This window comes from Enhydra lutris, unplaced genomic scaffold, assembly GCF_002288905.1.
Source record: "Enhydra lutris kenyoni isolate GAN:26980312 unplaced genomic scaffold, ASM228890v2 scaffoldscaffold9, whole genome shotgun sequence".
NCBI classification, from domain to species: domain Eukaryota; kingdom Metazoa; phylum Chordata; class Mammalia; order Carnivora; family Mustelidae; genus Enhydra; species Enhydra lutris.
This window is the reverse complement of record NW_019154093.1, coordinates 58,893,843-58,921,352: the sequence shown is the minus strand read 5'-3', so window position 1 is coordinate 58,921,352 and position 27,510 is coordinate 58,893,843. Positions and strand designations below refer to the sequence as shown.

Here is a 27,510-nt window from a genome sequence, read left to right as displayed (position 1 = left end):
CTGTAATAAAGAGCTCTACTTTATATGTTTTCATATTAAAGTTTTAACTTACAGATATCAGTTTTTATGGATGCCTCCTAATGGTAGAAATATATAACTGAAAATTATTTTGGAGATTAAATCCTCGCATTTTATACATTCAGGAATGAAGTTGTACCATCTGATATCTTTGAATTATTGGTATTTTACTTTTTTTTGCCTAAAACACCTCTTTGAAAGGTAATGGTTACTGTGCTTTCATTCACAGCTCTGCAGATTATCAGTTACTTCCTTAATAGCTTTAGAGGCCATACTTTGGGAGAAATGTCAAGAATTTATCCATGGGATGGTAGCTCTCTGACCAGAATAGGACACACCCAAGGGCCAAGTCTTAGCCTTGGGTAAAAGGTTCCTTAGTCTTAAGAGTAGCTTTGTGAATTATAAATTTGATAAAGTGTTCCACCCCATTCCAACCCCCCATAAATCTTCTTTGGCTTTTAAGGTAGGAGACTTAAATGGTTCATTTAAAAATTTTTATTTTACTTTTTTATTTTTAGGAGCTTGTTCGTAAAGGGATACCCCACCACTTTAGAGCAATAGTTTGGCAACTTTTGTGCAGTGCACAAAGTATGCCAATTAAGGATCAGTATTCAGAACTCCTGAAAATGACCTCACCGTGTGAAAAATTGATCAGAAGGGACATTGCTAGAACTTATCCTGAACACAACTTTTTTAAGGAAAAAGATAGCCTTGGACAGGAGGTTTTATTTAATGTAATGAAGGTAAGTTCTATTTATTCATTTTTTGAAATGAATTCTCAGAAGATTGAAATTATACATATAATCAAGCATGAACCTTCAGCACAATAATGAGTTTCTTTTGCAAAAATTTGTTGTTAGCCTAATTTTTGCTTTATTTTTGATGCTACATTACTGTCTAGTTTGGAGAACTTAGGAAATCCATCACTTTACTTAGTACTAGTTGGTTGAAATCAAATAACCTGGAAATCACTATACACCATAGAAAGATCATCTGTGAAAATAGATAGTTTATCTTCTGTGAGTTTTACAATCCAGAACAAAATTTTCTACTTACTGTGGCCAGCACTGTTAAAATTTCTTAGCCCTTAAACGTGTTTGCCATTGTAATTTTTTCTTTCAATATTGCCCTTTTTCTTCTCATAATCCTTTCCCTTTCAACTACCTCTGTAAAATACTAATTTCTTCTTAAACCATTTCAGTTTTTCCAGTGCTTTACCATAACCTTACTCTGGTTTTATCTCAGATAAACATTTTTTAAACTTTGTTACTTCACTGAGTACAGATTCCTTTATTTTCTTGTCCTTAGGAGCTGTCAATTTCTAATTGGGAAATTGTCAAAAGAAAATTTTATATAATCATTTACTTTTATATTTATATATTTATGTAATATTTTATAAATATTTAATATTTAAATATAAATATTTATTTTTTATTATTAACGAATAAATATTTAAATATTAAATATATTTAATATTTAAATATTTAATTAAATATATTCAATATAATATTTATAAATATTTATAAATTTATATAATAAATCATCTGCTTTATAAACAATTGTAGGATAACCTGTATAACAGCAAGCAAAAGCTTTTCTAAGAAAAATGGTCTTTACTCCACTATGTCATGATTTTTTGGTTTTTAGAGAAGGAAGATATGTTAAAGTATTCTGAACGTTTTTTACTTTTTAGGCCTATTCTTTAGTGGATCGTGAGGTTGGTTACTGTCAAGGAAGCGCTTTTATAGTTGGATTGTTGCTTATGCAGGTAAGTTAGTACAAGTATTAAATGTCTGATTAAGTTCTTTATTGAAGTTGGATTAGAGAATTTAAAAATCATCCTTGTTTTTATTTAGCATTAGATAGTGGGAATTTTTCCCTAGGCATAATTTAAATAGGGATATTTAGTTTGCTGTTTAAAATATTTAAAGTGTTGAAAATAACATATAAACAATAATATCCTGCTACTAAACAAAATTTCAGCTTCTTGGTATCTACATTTGGACCATAATATTCCACTAAAGCCTGTATCTACTTTTAAATCTTAACTTATATGTCAATATTTAATAAAAACTCATCTTTTCCAAACCAAGGAGGACATGACTGAAGTGTTGGTATAAAAATCTTACTGGTATCATACATCTTTGCAAATTTACACAGAAATTTTGGTTGTCATAGAGTTGAGAGCTTGTTATGCCTATCTTGTTATAGGCTCTAAAATAGAGATCCTCAGTTACTTTTACTGTCCCAGAGATATAACCTATATTTCCATTACAGGCGAATAATTTTGGAGTGGGTTTGGGTGGGTTGTTTTCAGAGTCAGGGACAGGGTCATCGGTTTATTTCTTAGAAGGGAAATGGCAAGTAGTGTTTTCTTTTCACCTTTGTTGAAATTTTTTTCTCAAGTCCATCATATTCTATATTATTCTCACACTAAAATGTAATCTGAAGAGAAACCTTGGAGATAGCTTGATTTGAGTCATGTATATATATATACGTGCTGGTTTTTGCATCTCAATACTGTCCTGAATTCTTTGAATGTGGACTAGATTATTTAATCTCTCTCTGAGCTTTAATTAGGTAATACTCTCTACTTTAAGATTCATTGTAAGGTCTTATGAGATAATAAATATAAAAACCTATTATGATGTTTGCCACATAGTAGACATGCAATAAAAGTTCAGGGACTTGCCCAAGATCACTTTTCTTAGTAGATAAAAGCAGAGTAGGAATCTGAAACTCTTCCCTTATACTTTCTTCAATTTCCCAACAGTTTTGAGTTTAAAGCTCTGTAATTGTCACACTACTTTTCTGAGTAAAAAAACCTGATGTTAGAGACACTGATGTCAGATGTCCATTTCTAGGTGACACTGGATTGTAAATAATAAAAACAAAACGAGATTTGTTAATATCGAGGTATAAAGGTTTTGTACAATTGTGATTTTTCCTAATTTGGAATTGATTAATATTGGTAGGATTTTTACTGTTGAACTCAAGCATTCCTATTATCAGTCCAGTGATTTTTTTTCTATAATTCTATGCCTTTTACTTTCATATTAGCTCCAAAATAATCTTTCTGTAGTCATTTCTATTGAGGATTTAAAGAGCAGTTTTTGGGGCGCTTGGGTGGCTCAGTGGGTTAAAGCCTCCGCCTTTGGCTTGGGTCATGATCCCAGGGTCTTGGGATCGAGCCCTGCATCGGGCTCTCTGCTCGGTGGGGAGCCTGCTTCCCTCCCTCTCTGTCTCTGCCTGCCTCTCTGCCTACTTGTGACCTCTGTCTGTCAAATGAATGAATAAATCTTAAAAAAAAAAAAAAATAGCAGCTTTTCCTTACCTGAGTTAGGAATCTCAAATCAGCAGACCTAGCTCTGTAGGAATCCTCAGGAGCGATCACATTTTCCTTCAGGATACTGTAGGCTGGTAGTGGTTCTTTTATTTAGTGATGAATTTACTTAGCTAGTATGGTCAGTGGCAGCTAATACATTACCATAGTAATAATTTTCTAGCCCAGGGTTATAAGCTAGAAAGCATGGTGCAGCCAGATTCAGAAGCACCCCGTCTTTGTTTCTAAAGCTTATTCTGTTATACCCTTTGCTGTATTGCCTCTAACAGCTTGGCTACACAACTTGGAGTCTGAGAAAAATTTTTTGCAAAGTTAGTGTAATTAGTACACGTTGTTTTAAAATAGCTAAAAGTGGGGGCACCTGGATGGCTCAGTGGGCTAAAGCCTCTGCCTTCAGCTCAGGTGTGATCTCAGGGTCCTGGGATTGAGCCCTGCATTGGGCTGTCTGCTCAATGGGGAGCCTTCTTCCCTTCCTCTCTCTCTGCCTGCCTCTCTGCCTACTTGTGATCTCTGTCAAATAAATAAATAAAATCTTTAAAAAAAATAAAATAGCTAAAATTGCTGGATATATGCTGTGTGTGTGTGTGTGTGTGTGTATTTTTTTTTTTCCTAAGGTTCATTTGTTTATTTAGAGCTAGGAGAGGTGTGGCAGAGGGAGAGAGAGCGCATAAGAGGGGAGAAGTCAGAGGGAGAAGCAGACTCCCCGCTGAGCAGGGAGCCCAGGACTCCAGGATCATGACCTGAGCCAGAAGCAGTTTCTTAACCAACTGAGCCATCCAGATACCTGCTTTGTGTATATTTTAATACTCCTATAAAATTAGGTATATTTTTGTCCCTGTTAGACCTTTGCAAAAGGCATGGATTCTTGTTAAGTCAGCGTCTTGGAGAAAGTATGTAGTAGTGCAATTGATGTGAGATTCAAGGGCCCAGATTCTAAAAGAAATGAGTGGCTATAAAACAACTAGGTGATTGTTCTTCATATTTATATTTTACTTGGTGTCACACTTTTTCATTTTGCGACCATTGTTTCAGTCTTTTTGAGAATGGCCCACTGATTTTTTTTCTTTTTAGGGCTTTTATTCAATTACTTCAACTTACTTTTTAAAACACACTGTCAGTTCCCATATCAGTACTATTGCAGAGGAGGAAGAGAATGAAACTTTTTTTGATATGTTCCGAAAAGAAAAATTTCTTATAAGACAAAAAAATTTATATTCCCACTGTGACGAGAATGAAGGGTGGTAGGGGCAGAATGCAAAGGGGAAGATAGTGGGAGGAGAAGAGGTTAGAGAAGTAGTAAGGGGTCATGTAATGTAGGATCTTGTAAGGATTTTGGCTTTTACTGAGGATATGAGAAGCCACTAGAGTATTTTGAGCAGTAGAGTGAAATGATCTAATTCATGCTTTGAAAGGATCACTCTGGCAGCTCCACGCTGTATGGGGAATAGACAGTTAGGAAGGAAGCACAGGGAGGTGGCAGCATGCCCCATGAATAATGTAGGAAAAATAACTGGGTTCAAAGCCAACGGCCAGGAAAGAATTGTTGAGATGTCTTTGGTACAAAAGATGGTTTTATTAAAACACAGGAACGGGACCCATGGGCAGAAAGAGTTGCACTGGGGTCATGAGGAGTGGCGCATTGTATACTTTCAAGTTGGGAGGGGTTAGGGATAGTGTAAGTCTCTAAGGAATTTTGGAAATAAGGTTTCCAGAACCTTGAGGGGGCTAGCTTGTTGAAAGTTTTCACATCTCACGTCTCAAATGTCCACATCCTTTCAGTGGCTTCTAAAACCCTATGTAATTTGGTTCCCTGTATTTCTCCTTCATAACCTAACCGCCACTTGTAGAATTCCTCCTAATTAGTAGTCTCCTATTTTCTGTTCCTTAAACATGCCAATTGTGATTCTACTTCAAGGTCTTGTGTTATTCATTCTCCCAGCACTGTTCTTTCCTTAGTTGCTCCCTTTTTCCTCAGTTGCTCCCTTATTTCTTCATTATTCTGTTCAAGTGCTTTCTTATCAAGGGGCTTTCCTTAATCTGCCTACATAAGTAGCAGTGTATTTTCCAGCATTTCCTGTTACCCTACTCTGTTTTATTTCTGTAGCACTCAAAACCATCTGGCTTACATATTAATTGATTTATTACATGTATTGTCTCTCTACCCCCGGTAGGATGTTCGAGTTCCATGAGGGTAAAGTGTTTATTTTGTTCACTGGTCTGTACCCAGAACAACAGAAGTATCTGGCTCTAAATGAATATTGGTTGATTGAATTCATGAGTTGGGCAAGTGAGGCAGTTAGTCTCACAGGATATAAGATTTGTTTGACTTCTCATTCTAAGAATGGGAGATTAGAACCTTTTGATTCCTCCTTCATTGTTCTTAACATTGTATCACATGGCCACTGAAAACAGTGTTTATATAAAGATGAGGGGTACTTAGTTTAAATAGAATTTAGCTTATTTGTGTATCACAGAACATTAAGCTGTTTGCCTTTTTTTTCCCCTCCTAATGTAGATGCCAGAAGAAGAAGCTTTCTGTGTATTTGTTAAATTAATGCAAGATTATAGACTTCGTGAACTTTTTAAACCAAGTATGGCAGAATTGGGGCTTTGTATGTACCAGTTTGAATGCATGATACAGGTAAAATTGTAGTGTTAACAAAAAGGCATATTGCCTTTATATTTGCATCATCTTGGTTTGAGTGACAACTAAGCAAATTTAATGTTAAAAGCATTATAGCAATTGAAAAATTAGTGTTTTAATCATGTGATCATTTGTTGATTGGTTAACACAGTAGGCCTACTTTCCAGTTAGATGCTGTTTGCGAGTAGATCACAGTCTGGAACTTGACTGCAGTTTTCATATTCAGACTTTAAGCATTTGTGCCAAACCTATCACAACCACATTGCCTAAATGCATGAGTTTCCTTTTTATGCCCTATTGTATTCTATTGTTATGTAGACTGTGCTGTCATAGGAACTCATGACATGACATTGACATCCCTTAATTTCCTTTGAGACTTGTCTGTTCTGGTTCTTTCAGTCATTTCTCCTGCCTTTCCCTTTTTATCTCACTCTTTTGCTAGCCTGTAATCTTTTCTTAAAATAAGGCTTTTACGTTGCTAGTTTAAGACCGCGAGTCTAGTGACTGTGTGAGGGTGTATAGAAGAGGAGGAGAGGAATCAAAATCAAGTGAAAAATATTTTTTGCAATATTTTGCCCTTCTGGAGTTAATTTACATATATATGTAGTAGACTAAGATATATATATTATTAACTAATACATATATATTGTATAAATTAGCTTACTGTATTATCTGGTAATATAGTGGTATAAATATTTTCATTTACTTAAATTTCAGTTAAATAAGCAGAACTTTAAGAATTTGGGTTAATGATTCAGCTGACATAAGGGCTTTTTACATTTTACAAGTCTCCTTTCCCGGGGCAGCCTTACCTATAAGAATTTCAAAATCCTTACTTCTGTATGTGTCGGCGGGGGGGGGAAAGGGATATGCAAAATGTTGGCACATTTTAAAGAAAATGACAAAGTAGGTCTTGAGATGATTCTTAGTTAAGTTTTTCTTTCTGAAATGGTAGGATTTTTAAAAAAAGATTTTATTTACTTATTTGAGAGAGCGCGCGAGTGCGCATGAGGAGTGGGGAGGAGTAGAGGGAAAGGGAGAAGCAGACTCCCTGCTCAGCAGGGACCTCATTGTGGGACTGGGAGTTCAGACCTGACCTGAGCTACCCAGGCACCCATGTAGGCTCATTTTTAACCAACCTTAATCTCTCTTGGTTTATTTTCAGTTAATGTGTCATTTTTGTTTTGAATTATTAGAATTGAGGAAGCATCTGTATTTCAGGTGAGAGGGTAGGAGGGTAAGGATAGGTAATCAAAGGTAGGTAGATAGTACCTGAAAGTATTTGAGCATAGCATTTCCTTCCTTTAAAAACTTTTTTGGAATAATTATAGTTTATAGAAAAGTATTGAAAATATCAAACACCCATGTTCCTACCAACATGATCAAACAAATATTAAAGTTTTATTTACTTGTTTTGTTATTTTTATTAATAAATGTTACAGGTACAGACTAAGTTCTAACTCCCCTTCCCTTCCCCTGATACTAACCATCATCCCGAATGTATCAATTTCTGCATCTTAACTTTTCCAAGTGATGCCTGATCTTTGTGTTTGGTATAGGCTTATCTAGTGTACACAGAGTAATCTGGTTTAAAATGGTCAATCTTACTGTGTTTTAATTAATTCTTTTCTTCTCTTTAGGAACATCTTCCAGAGCTCTTTGTGCATTTTCAGTCTCAGAGTTTTCATACCTCAATGTATGCATCATCCTGGTTTCTAACGATCTTTCTTACGACTTTTCCATTACCAATTGCAACAAGGATATTTGATATCTTTATGTCTGAGGTAAGCTAATGGTTAGGCTGAGCAAAGGAATCATTGGGTTAATCATTAGTGCAGGGCAGTGAGGAGAGCAATAAAGGCTATCCATGTGTTCCATACTAAACTACTTACTGGATATTCTCCTTTAAACCTGTAACAACTCTATCAAGTACTGTTAGTACATTTAATAGATGAAAAATGAGGAAGCTGAGACTTAGAGGAAGGTTGAATAGCTTGTCTGTGGACACACAGCACATAAATAGTGTAGTAACCATTGTTCAAATACAGGCAGTCAAAACCTGGAGCCTACACTCTTTTTTTTTTTTTTGACTGACAGAGATCACAAGTAGGCAGAGAGAGAGGAAGGGAAGCAGGCTCCCTGCCAAGCAGAGAGCCCAATGCAGGGCTTGATCTCAGGACCCTGAGATCATGACCTGAGCACCTCTGCAGAGGCCTTAACCCACTGAGCCACCCAGGCATCCCTGGAACCTACACTCTTAAACCTCTGTATCACCTCCTGATTGATTCAGTGAGAATTAGTAAAAAGTGAAATTTGCCTTACAGCTAATATGATTGCTCTGCCTCTATTACCGAAAGAGCAAGAAGTATGGAATATAATTAAGTTTCTTCTACTTAATTATATTGCAGGTAGTCCTTTTAATTGTCATTGTCATGTTGTGATCATCCTTTGTCTTTTATTCTGTATTTTGGATGAGAAGGTAGGCAGGTAAGGTTAGGTGACAAACAGTAAATAGCATTTGAAAGTGTTATTAATTATTACTAATAATGGCTGGCTGGCTCAGCCAGGAGAGCATGTGACTCTTGATCTCAGGGTCTTAGAGCTTACTTAAAAAAAATAAGTAAATACATAAATACATAAACACATAAATAGAACATCTTAATCAAACCCACTGTTAATTTTGTTAATCACATCTTGGGAAGATTAGGTTATATTAACTAGTTAAATTAGTTTAGTTTGGAGCCAGCAAACTGTGATTTGTGTACTGACCATCTGGTTCAGGTACCAAATCTGTCCTTCGACTTATTTTTGTAGTTTTCTTGGAACATAGCCATGCTGATTTTTTGTGTTATCTCTATCTGCTTTTGGTCTTAGTTGGATGTTTATGACAGTAACCACATAACCCACAAAGCCTTTAATATTTGCTATCTGACTCTTTACAAAAAAAGTTTGCCAGTTTCTAGTAAGATCCCTAAATGTTTACCTTAGTATTCTTTTGAATGATTAATTTTTGTCGATGGAAGAGTAAAATAAATTTGGCTTTATAAAAATGTGTTTCCACAGGGTTTAGAAATAGTGTTTCGAGTAGGATTAGCACTTCTTCAGATGAATCAGGCAGAACTGATGCAACTTGACATGGAAGGGATGTTACAGGTAGGTCAGTTCATGATTCCTTGAGTGTCTTCAGATTTTACTGTTAATTAGTTAATAATAAATAACTGAGTTTATAATTATATAAATAACTTTATGTATTTATGTAAATGTATTTATATAAATTTATGGTTATATAAATAAGTTTATAGTTAATAATAAATAACTAAAACACTAAGTAGTTCTTGTACTTTTCTTTGATTGTGTTTTATTAGCACTTTCAAAAGGTCATTCCACATCAGTTTGATGGTGGTCCAGACAAATTAATCCAGGCAGCTTACCAAGTCAAATATAACTCAAAAAAAATGAAAAAGTAAGTATTTTATAATTTTGGTGTTTAGTCATGGTTATTTGTTGAAGCATATAGGAGAATAAATAGAAGTATCAAAATAGTCCAGTGATAAGTACAGTATTCTTCCTCAGTTTATAGAACAGTAGAACTTTATTTGGTGGTACTGGTTTCAGTAAAACATAAATTTAATGTTAGAATTTTGCACATCTCTTGGTAGTGGTGCTTGGGACCATTATGTATTACCTGTGAAACTTCTCTTTCCCATTCTACATTGACTGGAATTAGGCACCTGGTAAATGTATAGCTGTGATTGTACTGTTATTTATTTATTTTTTTTAAAAAAAGATTTTATTTATTTATTTGACAGACAGAGATCACAGGTAGGCAGGCAGGCAGAGAGAGAGAGGAGGAAGCAGGCTCCCCACTGAGGAGAGAGCCTGATGTGGGGCTTGATCCCAGGACCCTGGGATCATGACCTGAGCTGAAGGCAGAGGCTTTAACCCACTGAGCCACCCAGGTGCCCCGATTGTGCTGTTATTTTGAAAACCACTTCTGTGGTGTGATCCAACTTCACTGACATTCTTTTCTGCTCAGCCCCAGAGTGTCACTTAAGTTCAGGATTAGCCTAACCAACAAGATAAGCATGAGGCATAGATTGAAAGTTTAAGTTTTTATTTTATTGTGTATTATTTTCTTTCTTTCTCTTTTTTTTTTAAGATTTTATTTATTTATTTGACAGAGATCACAAGTAGGCAGAGAGGCAGGCAGAGAGGCAGGCAGAGAGAGAGGAGGAAGCAGGCTCCCCGTTAAGCTGAGAGCGCAATGCGGGGCTCGATCCCATGACCCTGGGACCATGACCTAAGCCAAAGGCAGAGGCTTTAACCCACTGAGCCACCCAGGTGCCCCTGTGTATTATTTTCTAATGAAACTTTTCTTGATACATATTTAATCAAAGTTCAAGGTAACCGGTCTTGGCTCCCAAAGATTAATTTTTTGAAATGTTATAAAGGTATTAAGAATGACAGCTCTTGTTCCTCCAGTTTCCAGTATTTAAACAAATCTTAGCCAGAGGTCATAATTACTATTCCTGACACTACTTTCTGTGGTACAAGATACTTTAAAATGATAGCAATACTATATGCTAACATTTCTCAATATCTTCACTGCTGTAACATAAAATTCCATTCAAGTGTAACACATACCCCCATGGATGTTCGTACCCAAGGAAGTATATTAGAATATGAGTGATAATTATGTTATTAAAATTAGCTCTAGCAGGACCTGGGTGGCTTATTCTGAGGTTAAGCGTCTGCCTCTGGCTCAGCTCCTGATCTTGGGGTCCTGGGGTTGTGCCCCGCATCAGGCTCTCTGCTCAGCAGGGAGTTTGCTTCTCCCTCTGATCCTCCTCCCCACTTGTGCTTGCTGTCTATCTCTCTTTCAAATAAATAAATAGAATCTTAAAAATAAATAAAATTAGCTCTAATTTGCAAAAGCAAGCCAATTTATGGGCTTTCACTCTTATTAATGAATTACTTGTGAACTTTTTAAATTACATTACACTATGATTTTGAGACATTATTGACCAAAAAGCAATTCTGTTCTATAATTGATAAAACTTTTAGGAGCCATGTCAACTTCCAGCTCTTGGTAAAACCACATTTAAATCACACTAGCCAAAAAAAGAATTTATTTCACTTCAATTACAGAGAACAACATAACTGATTTTCCTTTTGGATTTTATTTATCACTAGTATAATCCCATTTCTGAAATTTTAGTTATTGTATTTACTTTTCAAACTTACGACTCTCTAGTTCTTTCACTTTCATTCTCATACAGTGTCTCTGTTCCAGTTTATGATCTCTACTCTGGTGTTAAATAGCCTTCCTCTGATCCAAATAAGTATACCTTGTCTGATGTCTTGCACCCTGTGTTCATGTAGCCAGGTGTTGGAGAAAATTGCATAAACAAATTGCTGGCATTAAGTTCTATCTCCATTGCCACTTCATGTATATTTTTATTGACCTTGGTTAATTCTCCCATTCCCCATGGTGATTATTTCAAACTTTGTCATTTTTCCCAGATTCTGTCCCATTTTGTCCTCTTTGGCAGGTTATTTTTTTTTAATTTTTATTTTTTTTGTTATTTTGCTTCTTAATTCATCAGCCATCATTTTTCAAGCACTCTGAACTTCTCCTATGACTTCCAGCTTACAGAGTTAGCCATATTTCTTTTTTTTCCCTTTTCAGAATATAGTATATCTATGCCTTTACAGGGTTAATTCAGGATGTTGTTTCCATCTCTTGCAGGTCTTTCCTATACTAGCTGTTTCTACTTCTATCTTCATCCCTTCTTTCTGTTTCATTTTCTTCAGTGTACAAAGGTATTTTTGAGTTCTGACTTAAAAACAAAATAAAACCTACCTCAACATAGCATTTCATTCTTCTTTTATGAAACTCAGTTGTGAAGGAAAGAATAGTATACTCATTAGCTCCACATCATATTCCATCTGCTATTTTTTTTTTTTTTCATTCGGGACATTTTTCAAATATACAGAGAGACACTGGAATAAATCCATAAATATCCATTTATCATCAGATTAAACAGTTAATATTCATCTTTTTAAAGTTTTAATTCTTTTTTTTTTTTAAGATTTTATTTATTTATTTGACAGAGAGAGATCACAAGTAGGCAGAGAGAGAGAGAGAGAGAGAGAGGAGGAAGCAGGCTCCCTGCCAAGCAGAGAGCCCGATGTGGGACTCGATCCCAGGACCCTGGGATCATGACCTGAGCCAAAGGCAGAGGCCTAACCCACTGAGCCACCCAGGCTGCCCCTAAAGTTTTAATTCTGATATAGTTAACACATAGTGTTAGTTCCAGGTATGCAGTATAGTGATTCAACATTAATATTTTGTCATTTACTTCATCTACTTTCAGACCCCCACCGAATCCTCTCTTTTGTCCACTCCCTACCCCTCACCTCCTGGGTTTTGGATCCACTTTAAGTACTCCAGGATCATGTATTGCATTAATTGTGTCAGATCAATCTCCTTTAATCTCAAGCACTCCCTCCACTCTTCTTGTATGTCTTGATATATTTGAAGAGTATAAGCTAGTTATTTTGTGGAAGATCCTGTAGTTTGGGTTTTTCTGACATTTCCTCGTTGAGTAGTTTTAGGTTGTACTTTTTTGGCAGGTACACCAATGATGTATCTTCTCAATTAACCATGCAGTAGGTATGTGCCACTGGTTAATCTCAGAATTGATGATGATATCTCTATAATCACTGGGTTAATAAGGTGATGTCTGCCAAGCTTAACTACTGTAACGTTATTACTTTGTCTATTATTGTTTGTTTCCAGATGCTTTGAGATTATATAATATCTTGTTCCTTACCACATCTTCCCTCACCAGATTTACATCCACTTATGATTTTCTCACTCTCTCATTCCTTCTTTATTAATTGGCTTTCTACTGTAAGGAAGAGCTTTTCCTTTTTGCTAATATATTTATTAACTTATTTATATAAGTGTGAATTTGTAGGCTCTTTTTTTATTTGGTGAACTATAATTCATTACTTTCCATTTGTCCCTGCTTTGTCCAGTAGGAGTCCTTTCAAGCTGACTGTTTTGTCCTTTTGACATGTCCCCATGATTCTTTGAGAATTTCCTTATTTTAAGACAACAAAAAGCTCTAGGATCATCTTATGCCTTACCTGCTCCTGCACAGGAGCAAATCATTTCTCCAAAGAGCCTTGATTTCTTTTAGTAAGCCTTTAAAATGCAGCCTGAAGGTAATGGATAGACACTGAAGCAGTTGGCCTCTGGGAGTGGTATGATCCAAATCAACATTGTAAAAATGTCATCCTGGCAATAGTGTGCAGAAAAGATTGAATTATGAAACTGGCAGCAGAGAGAACAATTAGGAGTATCCTCTGGTAATTAAGGCAAGGTATAATGAAGGCCTAAAAATGCTGCCAATAAAAGAATGGTGTAGCTCTATAGCTACTTTGAAGTCACTTTGTAGAAACCTTATAAGCACACCTTGGCCCACTGATCAAGGTCAATATATCAATAGTGATATCCTGGTGATAATTTGTACCCTTGATACAAATGATCAAATGAAAATGGGACTGAAAATGGGACTGACTTCTGTGGTCTTCCTCTAAACCCAAAACCTCAATACAGTCACAAACAAACATAAGAGAAATCCCAACTGAGGAATATTCTTCAAAATATCTGGTCAGTACTCCTCAAACAATCAAGTTCATCAAAAACCTGGAAAGTCTTAGAAATTATCACAGCCAAGAGGAGCCTAAGAAGGCGTGGCAACTTAATGTAATGTGATTCCCTGGATGGAACCCTAGAATAGGAAAAGGACATTAGATAAAAATTTAGAGATATGAATTTAGTATGGACTTTAGTTAACAGTGTATCAATATTAGTTTATTAATTGTTACAAATGTACTATATAATGTAAAATGTTAAACATAGGAGAAACTGGGGACAAGGTATATGGGAACTCTTTACTCTTTTTACTTATTTTGTAGGTGTAAAACTCTTCTCAAAAAACAAAGTTTATTAAAAAACCTCTATCAGTACAGTTGAAGGAGGAATAATATATTTTAGAGCATAGTTAAGAAAGTTGAATTGAATGTGGTTGGTGACTGAATTGGGAAGCAAGGATTAAATGATGATTTCTAGTATTTTGTTTTAGGCATATGAGTGAGTAATGATTACATTTATCACCTACACATAACAAAATATTCACTTCAAAGTAGGCACTAGTGAAGACTGTAAACTTCCAGCAGTATAGCCATTGTTCAAAACATTTTGTACCTCTTTAGAGTCTTCTATAAACTTTTTAGGATGTGCTATCCTTGTAGGTATACTAAAATAAGAGACATAGTAGTACAGCAGTCAAGGGTGTGACCTTAGGCAAGTTTCTCAATTGTTCTTAGCCTCCAAATTGGCATAACAACCTGCATTAAAAAGTCATATTTGAGGGAGGATTGTGGGAAGATGGAGTAGAGGGCACCAGGAATCTGTCTCCCACAAAACAACAATTGCAGTAGCAGAATCTGATGGGACTGTTTTGGAACCCTGGGGCTTACTATAAACCTTTGAACTTTTAGGGGAAGCCTTCGATGGTGAATTGTGGTTAATTTGGTCAGTTTTAACTCTTAGCACATTAACACCCCTTAGCACTATCCTCTACCCTTCAGCCTCATGGTAGGCAGCTGTGCTAGTATTTCTTGAGCAACCTTCATGCAGTTGTGGGAACCAGGGTGGGCAAAAATGACCTTGTCTTGTAGATATCAGGGATCTGTGTGCTCTGATCAGTGGTTGCAGTGCTGTTCCTGATCATAGGTGCAAGGAAGTGAGCAGCCATTGGTGTTGCACCACTCCCCATTGTTGTAAGTCTCCTCTTCCTCCAGCTGACATAACTGCCAAGAGATTTAAAGGACATCATCCTTTCTCTTCCCTTTATTTTTCTTTTTTTGCCCTTTTGGGAGACGGACAGGAAAGACTGGAACATTAAAAAAACTACGTATTTGAGGGAAATGAGAAAGTGACTGTGCATGCCCAGGGAAAGTCTCAGAAAAGTCCCGAGACAGTTTACATACAGCTCAGAACCTGAACTATCAGGTTCATCTTCAGCACAAAGGTAGCCTATAACAATCAACAAGACAAAATCAGTAACAAAAAACAGCGAGCTCTGAGGAGAGGGGAGACTGATTTTTCGAGTTACTACATTACTAGTTTCAAATGTCTAGTTTTTTTTTTTTTTTCCTAAGATTTTATTTATTTGACAGGCAGAGATCACAAGTAGGCAGAGAGGCAGGCAGAGAGAGAGAGGGGGAAGCAGGCTCCCTGCTGAGCAGAGAGCCCGATGATGCGGGGCTTGATCCAGGACCCTGGGATCATGACCTGAGCTGAAGGCAGAGGCTCTAACCCACTGAGCCACCCAGGAGCCCCACAAATGTCTAGTTTTTAACAAAAATCACAGGCATATGGAAAAAAAGAAAAGTATGCCCCAAAGGAAAAGAATATTGACCCTTGAACAACATGGATTTGAACTGCACTCATCCACTTATATGCAGATTGTTTTTGATAAATGCAGTACAGTATTGCAAATGAATGTTCTCTTATAATTTTCTTAGTAACATTTTCTTTTCTATACTTATATTCATCATAAGATTACTGTATATAATATATAGAAAACCTATGTTGACTGTGCTATTGGTAAGGGCTCCAGTCAACAGTAGTGAACTTTTTAGAGAGTCAAAATTTATACACAGATTTTCAACTGTCCAGGGGTGTCAGCACTTCTGATTCTCATGTTGTTCAAGTTCAGATCTCTCTGAAAGAGACTCGATGGCAGATAAAGTAGACAGAGACTTTAGAAGAAGCTCAAAGAACTAAAGGAAGATGTGGGGAAGATTGAGAAAAAGATAGACAAACAAAATGGAAATACCAGTAAAGAGATAGAAAACTTAAAAGGAAACAAAAATTCTGGATCTGAAAAGTTCAGTAACTGAAATGAAAAATTCATAGAGTGATTAAAGAGCAGATTTGAGCAGGCAGAAGAATAAGTGAACTTGAAGACAAAATATTAGAAATTACTGAATTTGAGGAACAAAAAGAAAAAAGATAAAAGAAAACTGAACAGAGCCTAAGGGGACCAACATACACATTGTGGGAGTCCCAGAAGAGAGGAAGAGTCAGAGAGAATATCAGGCTGTCTGCTTGGTGGGAAGCCTGCTTCTCCCTCTCCCACTCCTCCTGCTTGTGCTCCCTCTCTCGCTGTGTCTGTCTCTGTCAAATAAATAAATAAAATCTTAAAATAATAAAAAGAAAGATCCTAATTAAGGTAAACACATGGGCAATTATAAAAGCTATTATTTTAACAGTGGGTTGTAACTCCACTTTTTGTTTTCTACATGAATTAAGGCTAATATTTTAAAGAAAACTGGAGTGTCTGGGTGACTTGGTTGAGTGTCTGACTCTTAATTTTGGCTCAGGTCATGATCCCAGGGTCATGGGACTGAGCCCCATATTGGGCTCTGTGCTCTGGCACAGAGTTTACTTGAGATGCTCTCCCTCTCCTTTCTCCTCCCCCTCTGTCCCTCTCCCTGCTTGCTTGCTCTCTTCCTATCTCTCCCTCTCAAATAAATAAATGAAATCTTAAAAAAAGAACAATTACTGGTCTCAAAGCTAGTATTAATGTAATTTTTGTTTGTAACTCCAAAGCTTGTTTTCTACATAATTTAAGAGTAGATACTGTATACGCGAAGCTAATATAACACTTTGTGTTAACTACACTGGAGTTAAAATTTTAAACATTTAAAAATATCTTAAAAAGTGATTATGGCCAGTGCACATGCATACAAAGACTAAATCACAAAGGAATGGAAAATCAGAGTAGATCTATAACTAGTAAGGTGACTGAATCTATAATCAAAGGTCTCTTAAGAAGAAAATCCCTGGATTTGTTGGTTTACTGGTGAATTCTACTACACATTTAAAGAACTAATATCTTTTTAAACTTTTTCAAAAAATAGAAGGGAATACTTCCTAACTTATTCTAGGAGGCCAGCGTCATGACCCTGATACCAAAACCAGATAAGGAAAGATAAGAACACTATAAGAAAACTATACATAAATATCCCTAAAAACATTGATGCAAAAGTCCTCAACAAAATATTGGTAAACCAAATTCAGCAGTGTACTAAAAAGACTATATACCACTACCAAATGGGATTTATTCCTAGAATGCAGGGATAATTCAACATACAAAAATTGCTCAATGTAATATACCACATTAACAGAATAAAGGGAAAGAAAAGAGGATCATCTCAAATGACAGATAAAATGTATTTGACAAAATTCAGTATCCTTTGATGATTGAAACACTCAGCAGAGAAGGAAAAGAAGGCAACTACCTCAACATAATAAAAACCATCCATATATGAAAAACCCACAGTGAGCATTTTATTCAATGGTGAAAGACTAAAAACTTTCCCTCTAAGGTCAGAAACAAGGCAAGGATCCTTGATATTGCCATTTCTGTTCAACATAGTACTGGAAGTAGCAAAAGAAATAAAGAGGAAAATAAAAATCCAAATTGGAAAAGAAAAATTAAGATTATCTCAGTTGGCAGACAACATGATCTTTTATGTAGAAAAACCCTTCTACAAAAAACAGCTAATGAATGCAGCAAAATAGTAGGTTACAAAGTCAACCCACAAAAAGTTAGTTGCATTTCTATACCTTAACAATGAATAACATAGAAGGAATTAAGAAAACTATTCCATTTACAATAGCATCAAAAAGAATAAAATACGGAGAATTAACGAAGGAAGTGAAACATGTATACAATGAAAACTGCAGACATTTCTGAAAGATATTAAGACATAAATAAAAGCATATTCTATGTTCATTGATTGGAAGACAACGTAATATTGTTAACACATCAGTATTACCCAATATGATCTATAGAGTGAACTGAAGTCTCTCTTAAAATGATATTTTTTGCAAAAATAGAAAACTCCATCCTAAACTTCATTAGTAAACTGAAAGGACCCAAATAGCTAAAACCATCTTGAAAAAGAACCAAAAACCTGGAGGACTCCTACTTCCTGATTTCCAAGCTTACTATAAAGCTATCATAATCAAAACAGGGTACTAGAATAAAGATAGACATCTAGACCAATGGAATAGAATAGCACTCCTAAGAAATCTCCCAAGATGATTTTTGATGGGTGCTAAGACCATTCAGTAGGGAAAGGTCTGTCTTTTCAACAAAGGATGCTGGGAAAACTGGATAGTCACATGCAGAAAAACAAAGTTGGACCCTTTTTTATATCATATGCACAATATAAGTCAGAATGGATCAAACATTTAAATGTAAGAACTAAAACAGTAAAACTCTTAGATGAAAACATTGGACAAAAAGCTTGGAATTAGATTTGACAATGACTTTTTGGATTTGACACTAAAGGTTCAAGTAACAAAATACAAAATAGATAAATTGAACTTTGTGAAAATTTAAAAATTTTGCACATCCAAAGACACTCTCAAAAGTGGGAGAAGATACTTGCAAAGCATGTATTGGATAAATGATTAATATTCACAGTGTACTGAGAACTCCTAAAACTCAGCAGCAAAAAACACAAGAGGATTCAAAAATTGGCAAAGGACTTGAATAGACATTTCTCCAAAGAAGAAATACAAACGACAATAAGTACATAAAAAGATGCTCAACATAGGTATAATATAGATGAACCCGGGGGACTTTAAGCTGGGTAAAATCTCCTCACAATGGTACAAATACTGTGTGATTCCATATATATGATATACTTAATGTCAGAATTATAGAGACAGAATGTAAAATGGTTGTTGCCAGGACCTGGTGAGAGGAATGGGTTTTCTTATTTAAGGGTATAGAATTTCAGTTGATGAAAAGAACAGAACAATGCACATGATGGTGATGGCTGTACAACATTATAAATGTATTTAATACCACTGAACTGTGTAGCTAAAAATGGTTATGATGGTAAATTTTGCTATGTGTATTTTATCACAGTAAAAAAGTTATTGTGAGTTAAATTTTATATATGGTAAATAATAGGTTTTTCTCCTTTGAGGGAGAATTTGATTTTTGACAGCTCTAAGTTTTGGGGGCCTAGGTTTTTAGTATTAGGAGTAGTTAAACTTGTTATTAACATTTTTGGCCCAGAGTAAGATCTAAAAATAACTTGGTGGGAATAACTTTTCCCACCTATAAATTTTTGTAAAGATAATTTTATACTTACAGTAGTATAAATGTAGTACCTTGCATTTGTCATTTCTTACTCTTCTATAGTTAGTGACAGTTCTTCAGTTCTTCAGTTTTATCTTTCATGACCTTGATATTTCTGAAGTGAGCCAGTCAGTGGGTTTGCTGATTTGAGTTTGATGATTTCTCTTGATTAGATTGAGGATATACATTCTTGGGAAGGATATCATGGAGGTGAGGTACCCTTCTCAGTACATCTTAACAAGGGGTGCTTGATATCAACATGTATTATTAGTAGTATTAACCTTGATCAGTTAGCTCAGGTGCTGTCAAGATACTGTAGTACAAATCTACTGTTTTTCCCTTGGTAATATCTAAATATTTTGAGAGATACTTTAAGACTGTGCTTATACTTTTTACCTACTAATTTTAGCTTCCACTGGTTTTCCTTGCCTGTGGGGGTTTTCTTGCTTCTGGGAGAATTCTAATGGTGATTTTAAATTTATTTAATTTATTTTTATTATTACTATTTTTTCATGGTGATTTTTTATTTGCCTCACTCTTTCAGTGTTCAGGAATCCTTTTATTGGAAAGAGCTTTTCCGGGACACCTGGGTGGCTCAGTCAGTTAAATGTCTGCCTTTGGCTCAGGTCATGATTTCAGGGTCCTGGGATTAAGCCCCTGCTCATTGGGGAGCCTGCTTCTCCCTCTCCCTATGCTGCTCCTCCTACTTGTTCTGTCTCACTCTCTCAAATACATAAATAAAATCTTTTTTTTTTTCATAAATAAAATCTTTAAAAAAGAATTGTTCCTCTTTCCCCATTATAACTTTAATACCATTTTTAGTACTTTTTTTTTTTTCTCAGTTAAAGTGGATTTTAACCATTGTATTTTAATCTGAGGAAGAATGATAGTTCTTTTTATAAGTTTAGGGCTAAATAGAATCTATATACTCAGTTCTTAAATGCCTTATATATTTCACTTTCTAAAGTTTATTTGTGTGTGGTTCTCATTTTTGTTATTTGTGAAATAGTTTTTTAGGTAAGAATCCATGTAATTATTCAGATTATTTTTCTAATATCAAGTATCTCAATTTATTAGTTGGGGGGTACCTACTGGAATTATATTTTGTGTTAATAAATAGGTTAAAATTTTATAATTTAGTAACTAAATAAGAACATATTGTTAATTTTTTTTTCCTTCTTAGGCTTGAAAAGGAATACACTACAATAAAAACTAAAGAAATGGAAGAGCAAGTTGAAATTAAAGTAAGCATCTCAGGACTTTTTTAAAGTGCCAAACATAAACTTATTAAAGTCAGTCATTTGGTTATGTTGATATATCTATTTCCTGTAACACATTTAACAGCGATGTTTATTACTTACTGATGAATTTATTTATCATCCCACTATGTTATAGTTAAAAATAGACACTTCAAAATCCAGAATAATGCAACAAATGGTTTTCATTCTAGTGTGAGAACAGCTGTTTCTAGATTTGTTGGTGGGTCGTTAAGAGAAAATACTTCTATGGGGAAGATAATGACCAATTCGTTTAAGCATGTTTTTAAAAATATGGAGAAGTCTATCTATAATGTACATAGACTAGCAGCAGTGTAGTCTGAGGTACACCAAATAGAGCAAATCATTGCACCAGAACTAATTACGGCTGCCTTAGAGCTTCAGGAAACTTGGACTAATTCAATTTTCTAATCTCTAAGCAAAGGTTATACTTTTGAACTCTCTATAGGAACCAGGTATATTGCCAATTTTGAGGGATATATAAATTCCTATGTATACCTTAAAATTTTTATTTGTATCCCCTGTAGGTCAGAAGTTCTTAAGTTGAGGATCTTTGGCATTATTTAGCTGGAAGTTAAGGAAAGTTCTATAGGTTTTACGTTGACATTTCAGGATGGAGATAATGAGTAGAAGCAGGAATTAGTGAAGAAACTCAGTGACTCACTGATCCTATTTCTTATCTTTTTGTCTGTAATCTCCCCCTTCCAAAAAAAACCCAAAACCCCACAAAAAACATAAAGGAACAAGTTTTGAGTGACTCTCCCCCTTTTTTTTTAAACTCTACATTTGGATGTGTCTGAGTTTTGACTTGAACCTGGCAAGACATTAGATGACCACCTTACTTATGATTATTTAGCTGTGACTTAATCACTTTTGCTATAAAGTACCTCTTCACTACTCACATCTACGGGCCCTTTTTACAAGTAAGGGAATGAGTTTTATGAAATTGGTATTCTTTTTTGCCATGGTCCTTCTCAAAAGCCTCAAGCCTCCTCAGAGAAACCTCTCCTTTGTTTCTGTGTGACCTTTCTCTCATCTGTTTCCCTTTTCTAGATGTTTTATTTTCATTTCTATCAGTATTCCCTATTAAATGGAAATAGATACTTCTACATTTTTCAGAAAGAAAGAAAAGACCCTTGTGGATGTTTGTCCCTCCTTTTTAAAAATTATGTCACCCAACTGCTGCTCTACTATTTGCTTTTCTTTTAGGTATCATGAGTAAGAGTAACATTAAATCATACCCTCCACTTCAACCTACTGAAAGTAGAAAAGTACGTCATCCTGATGAGTGGGGAGAGAGTATGGGTTATCGCATACCACGAATATTCGGAACTGCAAATCAAGAATCTGAGGATGGGAAGCCATCCTGTTCATGTCACCATGCTATGTCATTGCAAAAAAAAAAAAAAAAATCACAGTTCTATGAACAGTCTTTGCTCTTAAAGAAGTTTCTTCTAAAATTAAATCACACGAAGAGTAGGAATACCAAGAGGCCTTTTCAGAAAGATCTTTAGCACAATTTAGCTTGTATTTGCAGTTTTTCTCAAATTTCAGTTTTGGGAGAAATTTATGGTTAATATACCTCACAGAATCCTTCTGAATGCCAGCTTCATGTGTCTCGGGAAAAAACAGATGGCACAAAGTGTTCATAGAAGTGAAACTGGCGGGTGGGGGAGAATGAAAGTTCAAAAAGTTAGTATCACATTGGGTAAATAAAATCTGCTCATCTCAAAGGTAGTTTGTTCTTTTTACAAAATTTTGTTTCCACATAGTTTTTTCTTATTCTCAAACCATTTTCATCTCCTTCTTTATTCCTCCTGCCACCTAAAAGGGCAAAGCCATGACCATTTTTGTGGGACTGCACTTTCTTTTTTTTACTTTATATAAGCTTGGGTATGTCTGATTTTTGACTTGGACCTGGCAACTCATCTCAGTCATAATCAGATGACCACTGCATTACAGATAGTTAGCCATGTATTATTGGAGGCTTTCTCTAAAATGGGAAATGCCACTTCCTTAGTCACACTCTCTTCCCTTCTTTCTAGGGTCCCTTATAAAAACAAGGGAATGAGCTCTCTTAAACTAATGCTTTCTTGCCTTAGTCCTTCTCAGAGCCTTCAGAGAGATAATCTTAAACTGTTTTTTATACAGGCAAATGGTATGATTAACAAATTATTTGATGTTTTGGTGTGGAAGTAAAAAATCTGCCATTGATAAAGTTTCCTTTTTTTTTTTTTACTTAAAATTCTAAGACCTTTGGGTTGTGGACCTTTTTGTCTAAGAATTATATCTGGAGGCTCTGTGATGAAGGTGTAACTTTTAAGTATTTTCCAACCCTTTTCTAAAAGTGTTACAGAAAGATTTTGATAGTAATTGTTTTATATGGAGAATCTTACATTTTGTTGTGTGAAATTTTTTATTAATAGAAACAGCTTTCTCAGTATCCTTTTCCAATCTATTGCTCTTTCAGGTGAGGGGGAGGAGGTAAGAAAAATTAAAATTCTAGTTTATATTAGGGTACCTCACAAATCTTTAAAGAAAACCTTTATTCCCCCATTCTATTTAAGACTGACAGTTGAGCTGATAATCTAACATTCATATTTAAATTTTGTGCTTTGGGATGTAGAGATTTAAGCCCTGCAAATGGGAACAGTTAGAGATTCTGACTGGTTTTTAGTCAGAAGTTCAATTTTTTTTTTTTTTAATTTAAAAATTATGAAGTGTTCCAGATATGCTGAAAAAGAATAATATAAAAACATTTGTGTATTCACTGCCTGGTGTAAAAAAGGAAAACATGAGAAATGTTATATGAGTCATCCAGGCATTACATTTAACAATCAGTATGAAGTGTTAGTATTGACACATTTATTTAACACTTAATATGTAAGGGGTCATTTACATGTATCATCTACTTTTATGCCTTTAATAACCTTATGAGAAGGTTCTTATCCTTGTCTTTTTGAGCTTCAAAAAGCTCAAAAAATATGCTAGTGGTCACATTGCTAGAAAATGGTGAAAGTCAAGGATTTGAAATCTGATTTATGTTTTTCTAAGACCCATACATACTCTTCAATGTATATATACACTGTGCTGCTTTCCAAAAAAGACTTAATATATTGTGATGTAAGAAAGATTCAGATGCCCATTTTTCTGTGGCATCATAAGCTTTCAATAAAAAAAGAATGGCTGTATAATAATATCCAGTGGGGGTGATAGAGTAACGTAATTTATTCAAGTCATCCATTTTAGGTGTTTGTAGAGCCTACTACATGTCCAAACACTATTCTAGGCACTTGAAACGTTTTGCTGAAATAGACCAATTTTCTGCCCTCATGGAGCTTACATTCTAGTATGGGAGTCAGACAATAAACAGAAAAGTAAAATATATAATATTTTGATGAAGTTAAGTGTTAAACAGAGAAAAGAATACATCTGGGAAGGGAGAGTAAAATGATGGTGTTTGGATTGAAAATTTAGAGAAGTTGACTGGATTACTTTTGAATAAATAGCTGAAGGAAGTGAGCGAGCTAGATAAATAGATATCTGGACGGAGAGTAGGAATGTGCCTGATGGACAGTCAGGAATGTGCCCAGGGAGAAATAGTAAGGAAACCATTGTGGATGGGACAGTATACATGATCAGGAAAGTAACAGGAGTTGGCTGTTGTTGAACATGTGAAGATTTTGACTTTGAACCTAGAAAGCCATTTGGGTTTTCAATGGAGGAGAAGGTATGTTGAGAGTAGATTGCAGGGGACAGGAAGGCTGATGAAGTACTACAGGCAACAGATGATGGTGGCTTGGACTGAGGTGGTTAGAAGTGATTGGATTCTGAATAGACTTTAAAGATAAAGCTGACAAGTTGATTGTGGAGGTATGAGAGAAATAGGAATTAAGCATTTTGGCTTTAGTAGGGAGACAGTCGGAGTTCGCAGTACCTGAGATGGGGGAGTCTGCAGGAGGTTCTGCTTTGGGAAGGAGTATCAAGAGCCTAGTTTGAGATAATTTAAGAATCAGATGCCAAGGAGATATTCAGAGTAGCTTCTTGAATATTCCGAGTGGAATTTAAGATAGGGCAGGCTCAAAATATAAATTTGGAAGTTATTGGCAGAATGATGATAGTAAAAGCCTTTAGAGTGGATGACATTACTTGGGGAATGAGTGTAGATGAGAGAAGAGAGTTCAAGAATTGAGCCTGATCATAAGCCAACATTTAAGTTAGAAAGATGAGAGCAAAGCAGGAGAACACGAAGTCTAAGTGTCCTAAAGGCACGAGAAAAGAGAATTTTAGAAAGAGAAGGGTTTTTCTGTCAGTGCTAAAGAGTATTCTTGTGAGTTGAGGATGGAGAAATAATCATTGAATTTGTCAGCGTGGAGGTAAGCTGGAAAAGAGCAGAGAAATAGTGGGAACTAAAACTTGATTGAAACTAGAAAAAAATGGAGATAGGGAGTATAGATATCTTTCAGGGAATTTGCTATAAAGAAGAGAGAAATGGGACAGTAGCTTAGGGTCATGATGTTAAGGGGATTTTGATTTTCTTTACTTTTCATTAAGATGGGAAAAATAGCTACGTTTTCATGGTGATAACCACGTAGGAAAAACTGGTGATGTGTGAATGGCAGAGGGTAATTGCTAGGGTCAGCACGGTTTTGATTTACCCCATAGTAGGAGATGAGGTCTCCTAGTGTGGATAGTTAATCCATAAGAACAAGAGAGAACCTAAAATAAATGGGAAGAATGTAGGTAAGAGGTAGGATGTAGTTGTGGGAGCTTGCAAAGTTTTGTTCTTACTGCTTCAGTTCTTTCAGTGAAATTGGGAATAAGATTGTCATTTGAGAGTGACAGTGGGGTGAAGGGATCCTGATTTGAAGAAAGAGGAACAAGTATGAATTAGGGGTGTGAGAGGGTGAGAGAAGGCATGGTCTAAGAAAACACATTATTGCTGCTAGGGCACATTAGTAGTCCAACTGAATTTAATTAAACTGAATTAATTTAAACAAACTTCATTGTTTTATTTTCCTTCAATTATATTTACCAACATAGGCGCAGACACAGAGTTGTCAGTATGTTAACCCAGAGTGGTGGTTTTATCAGGCAACTATGCTATCTCCTAAGGAAGAGAGGGCAGAGGGGAGGATAAAAGGAATGGAACATCTGTAATGATAGGAAATTAAATTTTATAAAGAGGGAAGAGAGCACATCAGAGTGAGGGACAATGGAGAGTTGGTAGGATCAATGGATTGTCTCAGTGAGGAATATTATTGAGTTTGGGTTATTTCATAAAATGAATAAGAATAAAACAGCAAGAATAAAGTGAGTTGTTAGAAACTGAAATTTCCCCATTTGGGGATATTCTTTTTTTTTTTTTTTTTTTTTAACCATTTTTCGCCATTAAAAATAGCAAGTATAGTTAGCATGTTTGTATATAAAGTTTTCGGCACCTTATGTTTTCTTAGCCAGTTGTAAAGAGTAGAATTATTGAATTATAGGATATTAGTATTTTTCAGTAAATTTCCTAAAGAGTATTTCCAGGGTATGTTCTTTTTGGCAGTGAGTTTCCATTCCACTAACACCTTGCTTATATTAGGTATTTCATTTTTGCTCTCACTCTTCATTTTCTCTTTTCTAATTTTTTTTCTCTTTTCTAATTAGATAGGTCAAAAGTCTCTCCCTCTTTTTTTTTTTAAGTATGTATCTGTCTTCCTCTTTATGGTTTTCACTTTAAAGTTTAGAAAATACTCTTCAGTTACTCTGGCAAATGTAATTAAAAAGATAGGTAGTCAAAAATTAATGAGAATTCAATCAAATGATAGATTTTAGTCATCAATTTTCCTATGTATCAAAATATCTTAGAAAAAGGGTGCCTGAGTGGGTCAGTTGGTTAGGCGACTGTCTTCAGCTCAGGTCATGATCTCAGGGTCCTGGGATGACCCAGAGTCCTGGGACTGAACCCCACATCAGGTTCCCTCTGCTCTGCAGGAAGCCTGCTTCTCCCTCTCCCTTTTCCTCTGCCTGCCGCTCCCCAGCTTGTGCTCTCTCTCACTGTAATAAATAAATAAAATCTTAAAAAAATAAAAAAAATTTAACTTAAAAATATATCTTAGAAAAAGAAATTCCACTTAAAATAGGAATAAAAACATCTGGGAAATAGGATAGAACCTAATAAATTATCACTGAAAAACTTGGCATAAAGGCATTTAAAAAGGATGAATGAAGGGGAGAGACAAAAAGAACTCTGTGTTAAATAAAGTTATGATTTTTAAGATTTTATTTCTTTGAGAGAGAGCATGAGAGAGTAGGAGAGGGGGGAGGGTAAGAGGGAGAAGCAAACTCCCTGCTGAGCAGGGAGCCCGACGAGGGACTCCATCTGGGTCTAGGATCATGACCTGAGTCGAAGGCAGTCACTTAACCAACTGAGCCACCCAGGGGTCCTCGAGGAAAACATTTTTAAAAGCAGGAATTTAGAGGATGGTAGGGTTGGAAGAAGGCTGGATTAAGTTCCGGGGTAAATTTGTACAAAAGGTAAGGGAAATTTGAAGTTTCAATGATGGCAAAATGGAGAAGTAACTCCAAGGATTCTAAAATGAAGTTATAACATATCAGGATTTATATGAAAATGTTAATGGAATATGCAAGAAGATGACTTTTTATGTAGAGTGTTTTAGTTTTAATACTTAATAGTAATTTGATAGGGTTTGGGGAGTCAGATATTGAATGGTTAGGTGAAGATTTTTTTTTAAAAATCTGGTTTTACTTTCTTTTTGTCATTTAAAGATTTATTGTATTTGAGAGAGAGAGTGTGTGGGAAGGGGGCAAAGGGGAGAGGAAGAACAGAGTCTTAAGCAGACTCTGTGCTGAGTGCAGAGCCTAACACGGTGCTTGATCTCAGGACCCTGAGATCAGGCCCTGAGCTGAAACCAAGAGTCAGTCTCTTAACCAACTGCGCTACCCAGATACCCCAAATCTGGTTTTGCTTTTTGAACT

General features: G+C 35.5%; 1 protein-coding gene across 2 annotated transcripts in view; it reads left to right on the top strand.

Annotated features, from left to right (window-relative positions):
- Positions 1 to 27,510, top strand: part of LOC111143190 (ecotropic viral integration site 5) — a 148,605-nt gene that overhangs the window by 16,794 nt on the left and 104,301 nt on the right. For both annotated transcript variants that reach the window (XM_022496721.1, XM_022496722.1), the window contains 7 exons: positions 537 to 761; positions 1,712 to 1,786; positions 5,877 to 6,002; positions 7,646 to 7,789; positions 9,069 to 9,158; positions 9,371 to 9,468; positions 20,433 to 20,493. In XM_022496721.1, coding sequence (XP_022352429.1) covers positions 537 to 761; positions 1,712 to 1,786; positions 5,877 to 6,002; positions 7,646 to 7,789; positions 9,069 to 9,158; positions 9,371 to 9,468; positions 20,433 to 20,493 — 819 coding nt within the window. The remainder of the gene's footprint in view (positions 1 to 536; positions 762 to 1,711; positions 1,787 to 5,876; positions 6,003 to 7,645; positions 7,790 to 9,068; positions 9,159 to 9,370; positions 9,469 to 20,432; positions 20,494 to 27,510) is intronic.